Consider the following 13,567-nt stretch of genomic DNA (forward strand, 5'->3'; position numbering starts at 1 on the left):
TTGCGTTTAATGGTTGAGGAAGAACAGAAAAATAAAACAAAAATGAATGAAAAATTCTATGATTAGCAGAGACTGAAAAATAGAATGGCCTAAAGCTATTGCTTGTTGAAGATACAATGGTATTTTAAATACAACAGCTTATTTTTCTACATACTTAAGTTAGCATAAATTTGCTAGCAAGAGACTCCGGTGGGCAAATGATAAACTTCCAATAAATACTTTTAACTGTTACTTTGTGTCCATTTTAGAAAAGGTATTTCCTCAAAAGCTTAATGTGGTTATCTGTCAACAGGTGTATTATTTAGGCCAAGGAAAAATGTCTTCTAAATATTTGTCCTGATTTTAGTCTAAATATTTGTCCTGATTTTAGGAAATATTTGACCGTATTTGTTCATCTAAGTGTCTATTCCATGTTGCTTTGTATCATGGCCTCTATGTGCTGCTTCAGTCTAAAAGTACTGAATGTGAACACTGACTTAAAAACCACTACACACTCTCTTAACCATTCTCCTGGGAAATGATGCTTCTGAGTTGCTTTCTTTCGTATTCCCATCTCCTGAAAACATTCCCCAAGGACACAAATAGCGGAAGCTTTCTTTCCATTTGTCTTTAACTTTGCTTTCCTCAGCACACATCTGTACAAGGCAGCATGACAGGACCTCAAATCAGAAGTATTTCTGATGTGATTCTTCCATATATATTGATCTTAGAACCAGGTCTTTTACTCTATTTGCATATAAAAAACGTCTTTTATCACAAATTTTCCCTTAGTTTTCTAGAGATATGACAAAAAACTAAAAATTCATCATTTTCTTTAAAACTTTTCAAACTAAGGAGGATTATTTTCCTTTCTAGTGTTTGTACATGAGAGGGGGGGAAAGTGAGGGGAGGAGAGGCCATTTTTAGAATTTCTTTGTCCTTTTCTTAATCTCAAATGTTGAAGAAATTAGATTTGACTAACTGAAAAATAAATAATAGAAAGCATGCTCATACATACAAAGAAAAATATAGGAACATCCAACAGAAATAGAATTTTATGTTAGCAATACACATAGTATAACCTAACACAAAAAGGCAGAAGGAGGGAACATTTTATGGCTGTTCTATTCATATTGTTCCTTGTTCATTCTTAATTAATAAAAATGAAATTATATGAACAAATTAAGCATTTACATATTATAGCAATTGATGGTTAGCTAAAAGTGACAGATTATAAATACGTTATGAGTAAAAATGCTCTGCATGAAAACTTTAAACTTTATTAAAGGAATGATTAAATACAGACATCTAACTTTTCATTAATCTTTACTTGCTTTTTAGAATATTTCCTCCTAAATGAATAGTAGATACTGGTTTCTTACATCTTGCTCACTTAAAGCCCATAATTCAAGTTTTATCATCAGTCCTTATGGAATATAAACATTTTATCTTGAATGGCAAATTTTGGTGACTTAGCAAAATTTTATTAAAATTGATAGGCTATGATCTAATCTTCATGAAATTTTCCAAAATAACAGAACTGGACAGAAACTGTACATTATAGAATTGCTGTGGTTAATCAACTGACACAAAATGCTGTATTGTGAAAATGGCCTTGGTTTAGTTTCATAGGAAAGAAACAAAAGCCACATTTTGAATATCTTCATTAAAAAGGTTTAGATTGATAAAAAGCAATTAACACAACAGAGGATTAAGCAATGATTTAGGCTTACAGTTGACAATCAACCCCATCAGAAAGAATTGTAGATGTAATATCTTTCTTCAACAGCTTCAGAAATGAGAGAACACAGTGTTTCATCAGAGTGATCCAAAGGAATTGAGATTTGGCTCAAAGGCCAATGTAATAATGAAGGCTGACTACCTTCTCGAGAAGTTTATTACATTCTTTTATTCCTTAAGCTCTTTCTCTTAAAGATATAAAATTGGAAATGGTGTACCTTAGTAGGAAGTCTGAAGTCATTATTGAAATAATTATTTCAGAATTTATTAAAATGTTTTTCTGCAGTGTGGCTATTATACCAACATATCATGTAGACAGTAAGAGGCATCCGATTCTGCCATTCTTAATCCCCATGCTGGGGAAGAAAATTTGCTTTTTAATCATTAAAAATTGGAAGAAAAAAAGATGGACTTTACTATTTAGTTATCTAATTTTGGAGTGGAAAGCTATCTATGGTTATATAAACTATCTTTGTGAGCTGAGTTCTCAGTCCTAGTCCATCCCATCCCACTTCATCGCTCATTTGCTTGCTCCTGCCGCCACATTCTCTTGGTTTAGCATATAACAAACTAAGTCAAGTCACGGTGGGGTGCCTTTTGTGAGGTCACTCAGAATAAGAGGAAAGAAACAGAGAGCAAAATAGATACGTAGAGAATTAAAGAAAACAAATAAGGCGCGAGCGGACACACACACACACACACACACACACACACACACACGAGAGGTTGGGAGGAAAGAAACATCATCACTGGGTCAAGAATCATAAAATCACATCACATTTTAAAATGTTGCTATTAAGTATTAATAGTCTTCTGTTTGAGCAGATTGCCTTTAGAGAGATGGCAAATCAATTCCGAATTAATAAGGGTCTTTCTGTTTTCATAATCTCAAGAAACTAGAGAAGGGCTAATTAAAAATCCCAGTCCTCCCATAATGACAACTTTTAGGTATATGCAGGATGGTGATTTTTTTTCCCCCCAATCAGAAATGGTGTCAAAGTGCTCTAACACACTACTAGAGGGGGCTTAATAATTTAAGGTGTTTAGGGAAACCTTTTCATCTGGCGCACCAGCTTCTTCCTGAAGGAAGCCTGTGTGGTCCAAGAGGCCTACGCAAGACCCACCTGTTTTTTCTAATAGAAGGCCTGGGCACGCCTGCCTGCGGATGCAGGTGAAACTAGTCTGTACTGCAGTGCTTTTCTAGCTCTCTCCCTCAATTCCTCCTCCATATTTGAGGCGCGTTTCGCAAATTGCCACCTGTTTCTGCTTACCCTTTTCATGCCTTCATCCGGACCAAGTGAACTTGTTTTGCAGCAACCTTGTCAGGGCAGGGCAGACCACAGGCCAGACTAGGGCATTTTAGGGACTTTTGGAAGTGGTACGATGTTTTTCTCGCGGCACAGTGCTCCTCGGGTATAGAATTTGTCCTTCCACCCCTCGGTCCTACCTAACACATGGCCAGACTAGGACGATTTTACACCATCGGCCCTTCTCTGATTGTCCTCAGCCCGGACCTTGCCAGGTCTGTCTTGCCTTGCTCTGTCTTGCCAGGTGAGAGGTACCTGGGCGTCGGGCCGCGCTGCCACAGTTGGCACTCAGCCTCGCCGGAGGCTCTAGCCTCTGGCACTCCAGGGCAAATAAATAGTGCCACCTGGTAGGGAGTCAAAAGTGGTGTTTTAAAATGCAAATATAAACCCCTCCTACATTCGTTGTCAAATCACTGCCCCACGATTTTCAGGCAGGCAGTGGATTCTGCGCCTGGGAGAAGGGCCGGGGGAACACTGCCTGCCTGGGAAAAATAACCCCCGAAGACGCGAGCCAAGTGCTGGCGCGGAGCCCCGGCTCCCTGTGGATACCCACCCAGCGGCTAGCGGTCCCCTGGGAGCTCCGCGGGGCCCGCCCCGCTTCTCGTTCCGCACGCCGGGTGGCGGGAGCAAGCCGGCGCCGACTTTGGGAGTTCCTTTCTGCCTTGTATGGAGGGCCGCTCCTGCCCGTCTCCGCCCGAGTGCTCTGACGCCCAGCCCTCCCGCTGTCCACCCCCAGCCACCTCCCTCTGACTTGCCGGGAGAAGCCAGACGAAGCCTCTCTCTCTGCCACAAGTCTCTCCGCCTGCCGTTCCCCCATTCCTGCAGCCACCCCCACCCTCCCCAGTGCCGTCACCCCTTCTCCGCCCCCGCCTCCGCCCCCCGCCTTCTCCCCGGCAGTCGGGGGAATAAATCAGGGAGGAAACCGAGAGGGAGCGAGAGCGCGCCAGCGCCGGCGGGCTCGCCCAGGTCTGTTTCCAAAGTCGCCCTTGATGGCGGCTGAGGCGAGGCAGCTGCGGCGCGGAGCTGCCGCCGCGCGCTAGTGGGTCCGCCCGCCGCCCCTTCCCCCGCGCCGGGCTTGGCCCCTGCGGCACCCCCACGCCAGCCCGCGCCCCAGCCCCAGCCTCGGCCGCGCCAGCCCGCAGACGCCTGGAGTCCGGGCGGACCTTGCTCCTTCTCCTCCCGCGGTTTCCAGCACCGGTCCTTCCCCGGGCTCCGGAGGGAAGCCAGATTGATCTTCGATCGCGAAGATGGCTGCTGGCTGCCTGCTGGCCTTGACTCTGACACTTTTCCAATCTTTGTTGATCGGCCCCTCGTCGGAGGAGCCGTTCCCTTCGGCCGTCACGTAAGTGCTCGGGCCGGGCCAGCAGGGCGGAGAGTGCGGGCCAAGAGGTGCGATGGAAGTAGGACGGGGGCTCGGTTCCCGAGTTGAGGGGGCCTTTCCGCCCGTGGGGGTGGGGAGCGAGCCGGGCTCGGATCTGGAGAGGCCGAGCGGGAGGTACGCGCGGCTCTTCGCCGGAATGCGCACGGAACCGGCGTCTCGGGATCCTCGGCGGGGCCGGGCTGTCCCAGGAAAGGTCTGCTGGAGACTTGCGGCACCTCAGCCGATCTCTAAAAGGATTCCTTGGACTTAAAGAGTTTAGCTGCACTGTGGGAAAAAGTTTCCAGCCACATACCCGCTCTCATCAAACCGACTCCAGTAAAAAGTTGTGTTTGGGTAGGGCATTTTGCAAATAAGTAACTGCAGGCTGGCCTGGGTAGCATGGACTTCTCTCGCACTTGGCCTCTGAGATGCTAATTGCTGTGGTATCCAAACTCGTTTAGGTCCCAAATTACTGGGCGCACTTGACAGCCTTTCTGATATGAGGAGTGCTTGTCCCTCGCGGCAGGGGTGCTGTCCACCCTCAGGGGCTCGCAGGAATTGAGACCCTGCCATCCAACCTCCCTCACCCTCTATTTGAAACAGTGTCGGCAGACACGCGGTTCCTGTGGTTAGAATGAATAGAACCCTCTATTCCTTGGAGGGGAGGGACTGAGCGTTTTCCAGAGTCTCCTGCAATTTTTTTTCTTATTTTTAACATTTCTAAAATAGCTTAAGAAAACCTCGCTGCTGTTCTCGAAATAGAGTGTTTGAAGGTAGCTGTATAGTCACACGGCAGGAAAGGAGTGAAAAATAATAATTCTCTCGTGTTGGAGAAAAGAATCAAAGTCAGTGGCACATAAAAATATATACATATTTTTAAATGTGCTGAATAGCCCATTAGGCATTCTGGGAAAGCATTTATTTTGGTTGTTGAAGCTACTTTAAAGCTTGTAAGAGTAGGTAATGGTAAGAGGATGAGTCACTTTAATGCATTTTACATAACAAAAACAAAGCCCAAGGTAGCCTTCCCGGTATTTTTGCTGTTGGGAATTATTTGCTGTCCTTTGTTGGCAGAGTGCTGAAAATTGGAGTTTTTGGTGGATACTGACCTTAAAGCTTCACTAGTTGAAACCCTGCAGTTATTATTTAAGATTCAGCTTAAAGTATTTATTGCATTAGGTGTCAGTGCAAGAACCCAAAGGATGCACATTCTAACCTGGAGAAGGGGAGTGTCTAATATTTTTGTCATGATTTACAGTCATGTTCTTTTTTAGATAATCTTCCATAAAAATAATAGCAGATCCTTTTTGTTATGAAGCACAAGGGTAAATGCCATCTGTAGATCTTCCTTTAATTGGCAGCATATACCAAGCGGATATTTTGAAACATGAAAAGAGTAAGAATTACACTAAAGATCCTTCAATATTATTCACTCATTAAGAAATTACACTTATATTCTTTTTTAAGTCTTTTTGTAGCTTGGCCTATAAATTGAAAACTGAAGTGAGTCGCTTGCGTTTTGTGTCAAAAAGTGACCCTTTAAAAAGGAGTCAGTGTGTTCAGTTTACAGATTTTTAAAGTGTTATTTTTAACTGGCAGTTTATCAATATTTCTATCATTTGGAGGGAATGCATCATCACACAATAGGGGAAAACTATGACTTTTAAAGATACAACAAAATACAGTCGTTTATTCCTGAACAGACCATGGTAAAATATTAAAGTAAAAAATTATTGTTGTAAGAAGGACATCTGCAATAAGTGTTTTCCCAAAATTAAAATAGCTAAATTTTCATGGTCAGAAATTCACTAAAGATAAGAAAGAAAGTGAATAGTTGGCAAAAATAGGAATTAGCCACAATTTCTTTTCTTTCAAAGGATTTTAAATTTATTTTCTAACAATGAAAATTTGAGATATTTTCAAATAATTTGAAACTAATTATTTTGTAAAAAAAAAAAGACTTAAAAGATTTTGTATATATCAGTCTCTTGTAGGAAATACTATTTTTATAAAGCTTCTGCATCTTTAATTATTAATTTGAAAAGTCAGTCATTTCTCGTTATCTTCTGAGGAAGATGTACTTCATGTTAGATTTCTGAATACACTTTATAAAATTAAAAAAAATGTAGCATTAATTATATCATGATGCAGTGCCATTTGCTTTTCTTGCACAAAGAGTTCATATGGCATATTTATGAGGATAAATCTCAATCTTTGGGAAAAATTCCAAGTTTATTAAAAACTCAGTACAAAGATTATAGCATCACTAAAGACAATTATTGTGGTTGTCCATATACATTTTTCATTAGTAAATTCTTTTGGTGTTCTTGATCAGTCTAGTTTTTCCAGAAAACAGTAATATAATAAATTTTTTATCGGAAGAGGAAGAATATGCCACTAACAGTATAAAATTCATTATGCACTCATTGGAGTGGGATCTGATTTAGTAATACAAAGGTTTTTGTTTTGTTTTTTAGAATTTTTACAATAAAGGGCTTAAATATTATTATAAAAACATAAACATCATTCTAAATATTTTCTTTAATTTTCTCTGGTTTAACATACATTCTCATATAGCATATTCTGAATTAAAATAGTGATTAAATTGTTCTAAGAGTTAACACTAAAATAGCTTTTTTTTTTTTCCAGACAAGGGGAGGAATTTTGATACAGTTCTTTTGCTAGTTTAGGTTTTTCTTTTGGAAATGATTGTTTTAGTAAGGTGTGAAACATAAATATGCCATATGGTTGCAGCCACCTCATGCATATTGGTTTGTATATAAATGGAAAATACATAATTTTCATGTTACAGTATGCACATGTTATATTGATAGTTTAAAATGTAGTTTTCTAAAAGGGAGTTCTCCCTTGTTCTAGAAATAATTTGGCTCATATGTGAAAACACTTCTATTTTAAAACTCAAGAGTATTATGTATGGTAGCCAGTATTGTAATGTTAATTTGAATTTGTCAGTTCTAATTTTAGAATCTATTTACAAATCCAGTTTTTTTAAAAGAAACATAGTTATAACTACTATTCATTTTAAACTTTTATCTCATCATGTCAAAATGCCAATATGTCCATAATAATTGGCTGAGAGCCCATTGGCATGTGGGGATTTTTAATATATTTAAACTATATAATGGGATAAATATATTGGTAAGAGTTACAGGATCTATAAGAAATATGGCATCTCATAAAAGAATAGTACCTTGGGGTTAACTACTTAGTTTATACATTTTTTATATATTATGAGACAAATTTATATTTAAAGGCTATTAAAAATAAATATTTTCATTGGAATGGATATCTTTTTCATGTATTAGAAGTGATATAATTATTCTTATTTGGGCTTAGCAATTTTAATTTGCATACTATATATAGAACAAAATGTACCTTATGATAAAATATGAGCTAATAATTAGATTGTAAAATAAAACCTAAAAACGATGAACATCAATAAATCCCTTTCTCAGATCTTTGATTTGTTCTCATCAGCTTCATCACATGACAGTATTTTTCCACAGGTGTATGTTGGTATGCATTTTTCCAGATAAGTTGTAACATATTAAATTTAGTGGGTATATGTGTAGTTGTTTGGATTGGCATTTGAATATACATTAGACAGGTTGAAATGAATATAGTCTAAACATTTTGGAAAGGTACAAGAATCTAAGCTTGTTATGGTTTATAAAAGGAAATAAAATGTGCCTTTATTATTTTTCTTTGGCTTTCACCGATTTTAATTTTAAAAAGAAATATAAAATCAGACAGAGACTATAGCAAATTGTTCATTGTGAAAATAGGTAAAATTTTACCATTCTCTTCCTTCAAAGAAATCTTGCTTTGTAGACAACTTTCCAGTGTTTCTCCTACATTGATACGTTGTAAGGTTTGCAGAACATAAATAACACATGCAAATTATGTATTCAGATTTACTGTTTATATTTAAAAGTATATATTCATAAGAAATAACAATGCACTTAGAAATTTTAAAATCAATACAGAAATTATGTCCATAACAAACTGTATTATTTAATTAATGTGTTCTCTGAAGTATCACTATATACAACACATACACAGAAATTTCTTGTTAGTTTTCAGTACTGATGCAAATATCCAAGAAAGTAATCTTTTCTTCTGAATTCATATCTTGTACCTAATGTGTGTCTTCAAGCTGTTGAGAACCTTAAAGTGGAGATTTACGTGGTTAAATTGAAATATTTTAGGCAATTATCCTGTTTATTGATTTCATTCAGTGTATTCCATGTGTGGACATAATCAACCCTCACATGAGCATATTTGGATGAAAGTTTGGGGAAAAAAAATCAGAATTTGTTTCAGTATTTCTAAAAAGTAACATTTCATTGCTATTCAGGTGACAGCTTCCATCATTTGTAATAAAAGAACTGTCTGTCATAGTATTTCAAAAAGCACGTAAGTTGCTGGTAATGTGTAACTGATCTCTGTTCTATGACATGTATTGCATGTCTACCTAAGGCATATGGTATGTATCAGGCACTGTGTCACACTGTGTCAGCCAGTCTTTCTTTTCCTGGACTATTTATGCATTGTACTACAACTGTTCTCTAGGCTTTCATATGGTGGCTTTCCAATAAACTTGAAACGGCACCGAGATAGTCAACCATGTAGCTTACACATGGTTTGTTTTCTTCTGTGTGCACAAAACTTGGAAATTACTGTGTCATTATTGTTTGCAGAGTTTAAGGAAGAAAAAAATGATTGACTTCAGTGTCAATTGAGATGAAAATGGTAGCACTTTGTGAAAAATACTGTATTACCACCTTTTTTTTTTGAGGGTTTAAAATATGTTAGCATTGCATCATTATATAATTTGTATAGTTTATCTTATTATATTTAATACATAGTATTTTATGTCTGTCTATATCTTTATGTATCTATTTATCTCCATATATGTGTATACACACCCACTTTTTTTTTTCTTAATTCTTCAAGTGGCTTATTAGAGTAGAAGAACCTCAGTAAGATAAGTTTATTAACAAAGGTGCATGCTGAAAGCTCCCTGCCAGTCTACACTGTTCATAGGGAGTAAATCTCATTCAGAATATTTTTATAACAGCAGCATTTAAAAATATTTCATGAAGAGAATCAGATGAACAATTCAAAATGTTCAGGTCCTGTTAGACAAGTTATTAACACAATTGATGAGTGACAAAATAAATGCGGTTTTGAAGATAGGCTTACTGTCTTTTAGACAAAACAAAAGGAGGAAGAGACTATTGCACTTGAACTGTTGAGTGCTTATTAAAAGGTCTTTGCAGCTAAGCAATTTTATTTCTACCATTTAGATATAGGATACTTGAAATTTTTAAGAATTAAACATTTGGCGCACCATGTTTTAGAGTTGAAGGATAAATGTGCACAGGTTTTAAAATTTTGTTCGTAAAACCTAAACTTTTCTTTCTTATAGGCTTTATATAATTTGTGGTAATTGAATTCCATTGCTCCTTTAAAATTTGCCATTTACATAGATTCTAACAAGATCTTAAGGAAAAGATTGACATTGTGGCCTCAACAAACTGGCACACTTTTACCGTTAATTTCAATAATACAGAATCAGGCTGTTATGTATGAAGCAATATTTAAAGGTCTCTTTGAATATGAATGTGGGATATTTCTGGCTCAATGTTATTTTAACATTTGCTTCTGCTGATTTTTTTTTAACCATATGCTTCTGTTGGATTAAAAAAATTAGGATACATTTAAAATTCTATATCATAAATGGAAGAACAACTTAAGCTAGAAATGATAGCAATGGAAAATAATGGTGTTGCCCATTTTAAATGATTCAGATTTGGGAATAATCTGTTTATCTGAAGTTCTTTTCCCTGAGTACTTAAAATTTTATTGCAGTAGTCTCCTGGCAAATTATGAAAAACAATTCCTGTATTCTTTTATTCAGATAATTAGCTGCCAATTTTTCTTTCTCTCTTCCTTACCACCCCCCCAACACAATTAGTATTAGTCATACTTGATTTTTATTTGTACATAATGTCAAATCAATTGGAGAAAAAAGTTTTTGATTTGTTTTCCATCAGGTTACCTGTAACCAGACCTTAATTTTGGGTCCTTCAGACTTGAATTTTCACTCTCTGTTGCAGGGGACTTCCTTTTACTATTAGATTTTTCCCTCTGTAGGGATATTGTTTAGAGGTTTCGATGCATAGATAAATCTGTGATACATTATAAGTACTTTCATCAGAATTGTCAGATGGTTTGGATGATTGTTTTTGACATTTGCCTATATACTCTGGGAATAATTGGGGAAAGAGTGAGAAGAGCTGATGAGATTGTTCTCTGACTAAGGTACATACTGTCAGGCTATATAAAAGGATTGTCAGACATTAATAATGTTTTATTTTGAGGGTCAAAGGAGGAATGGCTCAGAAAAATAAATGCACTTAGGCATACACGGGAAAAAAAAATCTGTTTTTAAAAAAGTAATCAAAAGGCGTTGTGGTGAATATGCTGTGAGGAATGGTATGTATTTAAGTGGAGGCAGACAAAGGAACCCTCAGATATATGAGGTGTGAAATTACATTAAAGATGCTAAAGGTGGCAGTTGATTATTTTATTTTGTTTTATTTTCTTCTCTCCACCCCGCATTTTCCATGTGAGCTTGGTTATCCTGGAAATGCTGTTTACTTCACATATTTGATTTTACTGACATAAATATTCATATATTGGAAATTCACCTGAGAAACCAAAGTCAATAAAATTGTCTAGATTTAAAAAAATAGAAGCAATTAAACATTCTTTTATTTTTTAATAGAACCTTGGGAAAATGGGGTTCATTGGATAACACATATTGATGTAATACTTTATCAAAAGCTTGAATACTAATAATCAAGAAAGTTATCTTAGTAAATTTCTTCCATTAGATTATAAGAAATGAAATATCTTGAAGGTTATAGGCTTCTAGCTAGTACACTGAAGACTATTTAGACCTCTGATATGTAGTACATCTTATTTTTTAAGAATAATTTTGATTTATGCTGTCTCTTTTAACAACTTCACAGATTTTTGACATCAAATATAATTTAATTCAACAATTAATGCAGTTACTGTTATCCAGAGCAAATTATGTACTTCACTGAGTTACATGCTGGGAGTCCAGATTGAGGAAGAGCATACCCAAGGAAGACATTCCCAACTCCAGGCTGCCTGTGAAGCAGTGGAATCTAACAGAACATGACCAGGGTAAAACACAGGTGAAGAAGTACCGGGGGTTGTTTCACATCAGGCATGGGACTCCTGCATGAAGAGAGGTTGAGACTGAACCATCAGTCTGAGGCTAGGTTATACAATTTTTGCATCAGAGTTATCTTCTCACATGACCTGAAGGGGAGTTGGGCAGTGTGGTAGCCCAGCTCTGTTTTCTCAAACAAATTTGGTTTTCATCCTAAGACTTTGTAATTAAAAATAAAAATCATGGGTTTTAAATCATAATATGTGGAGGATGGATTAAAGAGGACCATTATTCAAAGGGACAGTGGGAGCAGGTAGTAGACTCTCGCAGCATCCTAGAGTGCGAGACGCCGAAAGACGGAAGAGTGGCAGTGGGAAAGCAAAGCAGGGACGAAACGCAATGTGGAGGCACAGATTCAGGTGCTGTTGGTTATAGGGTTGTGGGAATCAGGAAACGCAGTGTAGAGGCACATATTCCAGTGCTGTTGGTTATAGGGTTGGGGGAATCAGGAAACGCAATGTGGAGGCACAGATTCAGGTGCTGTTGGTTATAGGGTTGGGGGAATCAGGAAGAGAGAGTGTTAGAGATGGCTCTAAGGTCTTTATTTGTTAAATTTTATTTATTTTTGACTGTGCCGAGTCTTCATTGCTGTCCGTGGGCTCTCTAGGTGTGGTGAGCGGGGCCTTCTCTTCGTTGCAGGGCACGGGCTTTGGTTGTAGAGCATGGGCTCTAGGGTAGACAGGCTTCAGTAGTTGTGCTGCATGGGTTCTAGAGTGTGGGCTCAGTAGTTGTGGCACGTGGGCTTACTTGCCCCATGGCATGTGGGAATCTTCCTGGACCAGGGACTGAACTTATGTCCCTGGGATTCTTAACCACTGGACCAGCAGGGAAGTCCTCCAAGCTCTTTAAAAGGTAATGAAGAAAGAATAGCAAGTTGATGGTGAGTGAGGTAACATGCTCGCTGTTGGGCATTTTGACATTGACGCATCTCTAGAGATGACTATTAAGCTGTTAGAAATACCTATCTGAAGGGGATTTGGAGGCAAAATGAGTATCTTTGAAAATGGATCCTTCCATTTACTTAGAAAATACCTACTTAGTATCTTTTGTGATATGCACTGGGAGAAGGCGATGGCAACCCACTCCAGTATTCTTGCCTGGAAAATCTCATGGACCGAGGAGCCTGGTGGGCTGTAGTCCATGGGGTTGCGACGAGTCAGACACGACTGAGCGACTTCACTTTCACTTTTCACTTTCATGCATTGGAGAAGGCAATGGCAACCCACTCCAGTGTTCTTGCCTGGAGAATCCCGGGGGGGCGGAGCCTGGTGGGCTGCGTCTGTGAGGCCGCACAGAGTCGGACACGACTGAAGCGACTCAGCAGCAGTAGCAGCAGCATGATAGGCACTGTGAGTTTCAAAAGATGAATCTTGATCTACAGTTTCATTTTGCATAGAGGTCGACAATGGGCGCTTTAAGGAAGTCACCAGACCTTTGCTGACGTGACAGCAATTTCAGTAGCATGTTTTGGATGTAAGCATGGCTTCCGTGCCTTGAGTTGGTGTGTGTGAGGTAGTTGCTCAGTCATGTCTGACTCTGTGACCCCATGGACTGTAGCCCTCTAGGCTCCTTTGTCCGTGGGATTTCCCAGGCAAGGCTCCTCTGTCCATTGGATTTCCCAGGCAAGAATACTGGAGTGGGTTGCCTGTTCCTTCTCCAGGGGATCTTCCTGACCCAGGGATTGAACCTGGGTCTCCCGCATTGCAGGCAGATTGTTTACTGTCTGAGCCACCAGGGAAGCCGTGAAGAGTGAGAATATGAAGGCAGCAAGTGCAGATTCTTTCAAGGAACTTGGCAGTGTGAGGAAAGGGAGAGTGATAGCAACTTTAGAGGAAGATGGAAGGGATTTGGCTTTCTTTTGTTTTGCTTAAAGAGTAGGAGTTATAATAG

The 13,567-nt window shown here is 38.7% G+C and overlaps 1 protein-coding gene across 13 annotated transcripts in view; it reads left to right on the forward strand.

Moving 5' to 3' along the window:
• The first annotated feature begins 3,898 nt into the window (after positions 1-3,898).
• Positions 3,899-13,567, forward strand: part of CACNA2D1 (calcium voltage-gated channel auxiliary subunit alpha2delta 1) — a 539,624-nt gene continuing 529,955 nt past the window's right edge. For all 13 annotated transcript variants that reach the window (XM_040260717.1, XM_040260719.1, XM_040260724.1 and 10 more), the window contains exon 1: positions 3,899-4,368. In XM_040260717.1, the coding sequence (XP_040116651.1) occupies positions 4,274-4,368 (95 nt within the window). In that variant the 5' untranslated portion in view covers positions 3,899-4,273. The remainder of the gene's footprint in view (positions 4,369-13,567) is intronic.

This window comes from Oryx dammah, unplaced genomic scaffold, assembly GCF_014754425.2.
Source record: "Oryx dammah isolate SB20612 unplaced genomic scaffold, SCBI_Odam_1.1 HiC_scaffold_18, whole genome shotgun sequence".
NCBI classification, from domain to species: Eukaryota; Metazoa; Chordata; class Mammalia; order Artiodactyla; family Bovidae; genus Oryx; species Oryx dammah.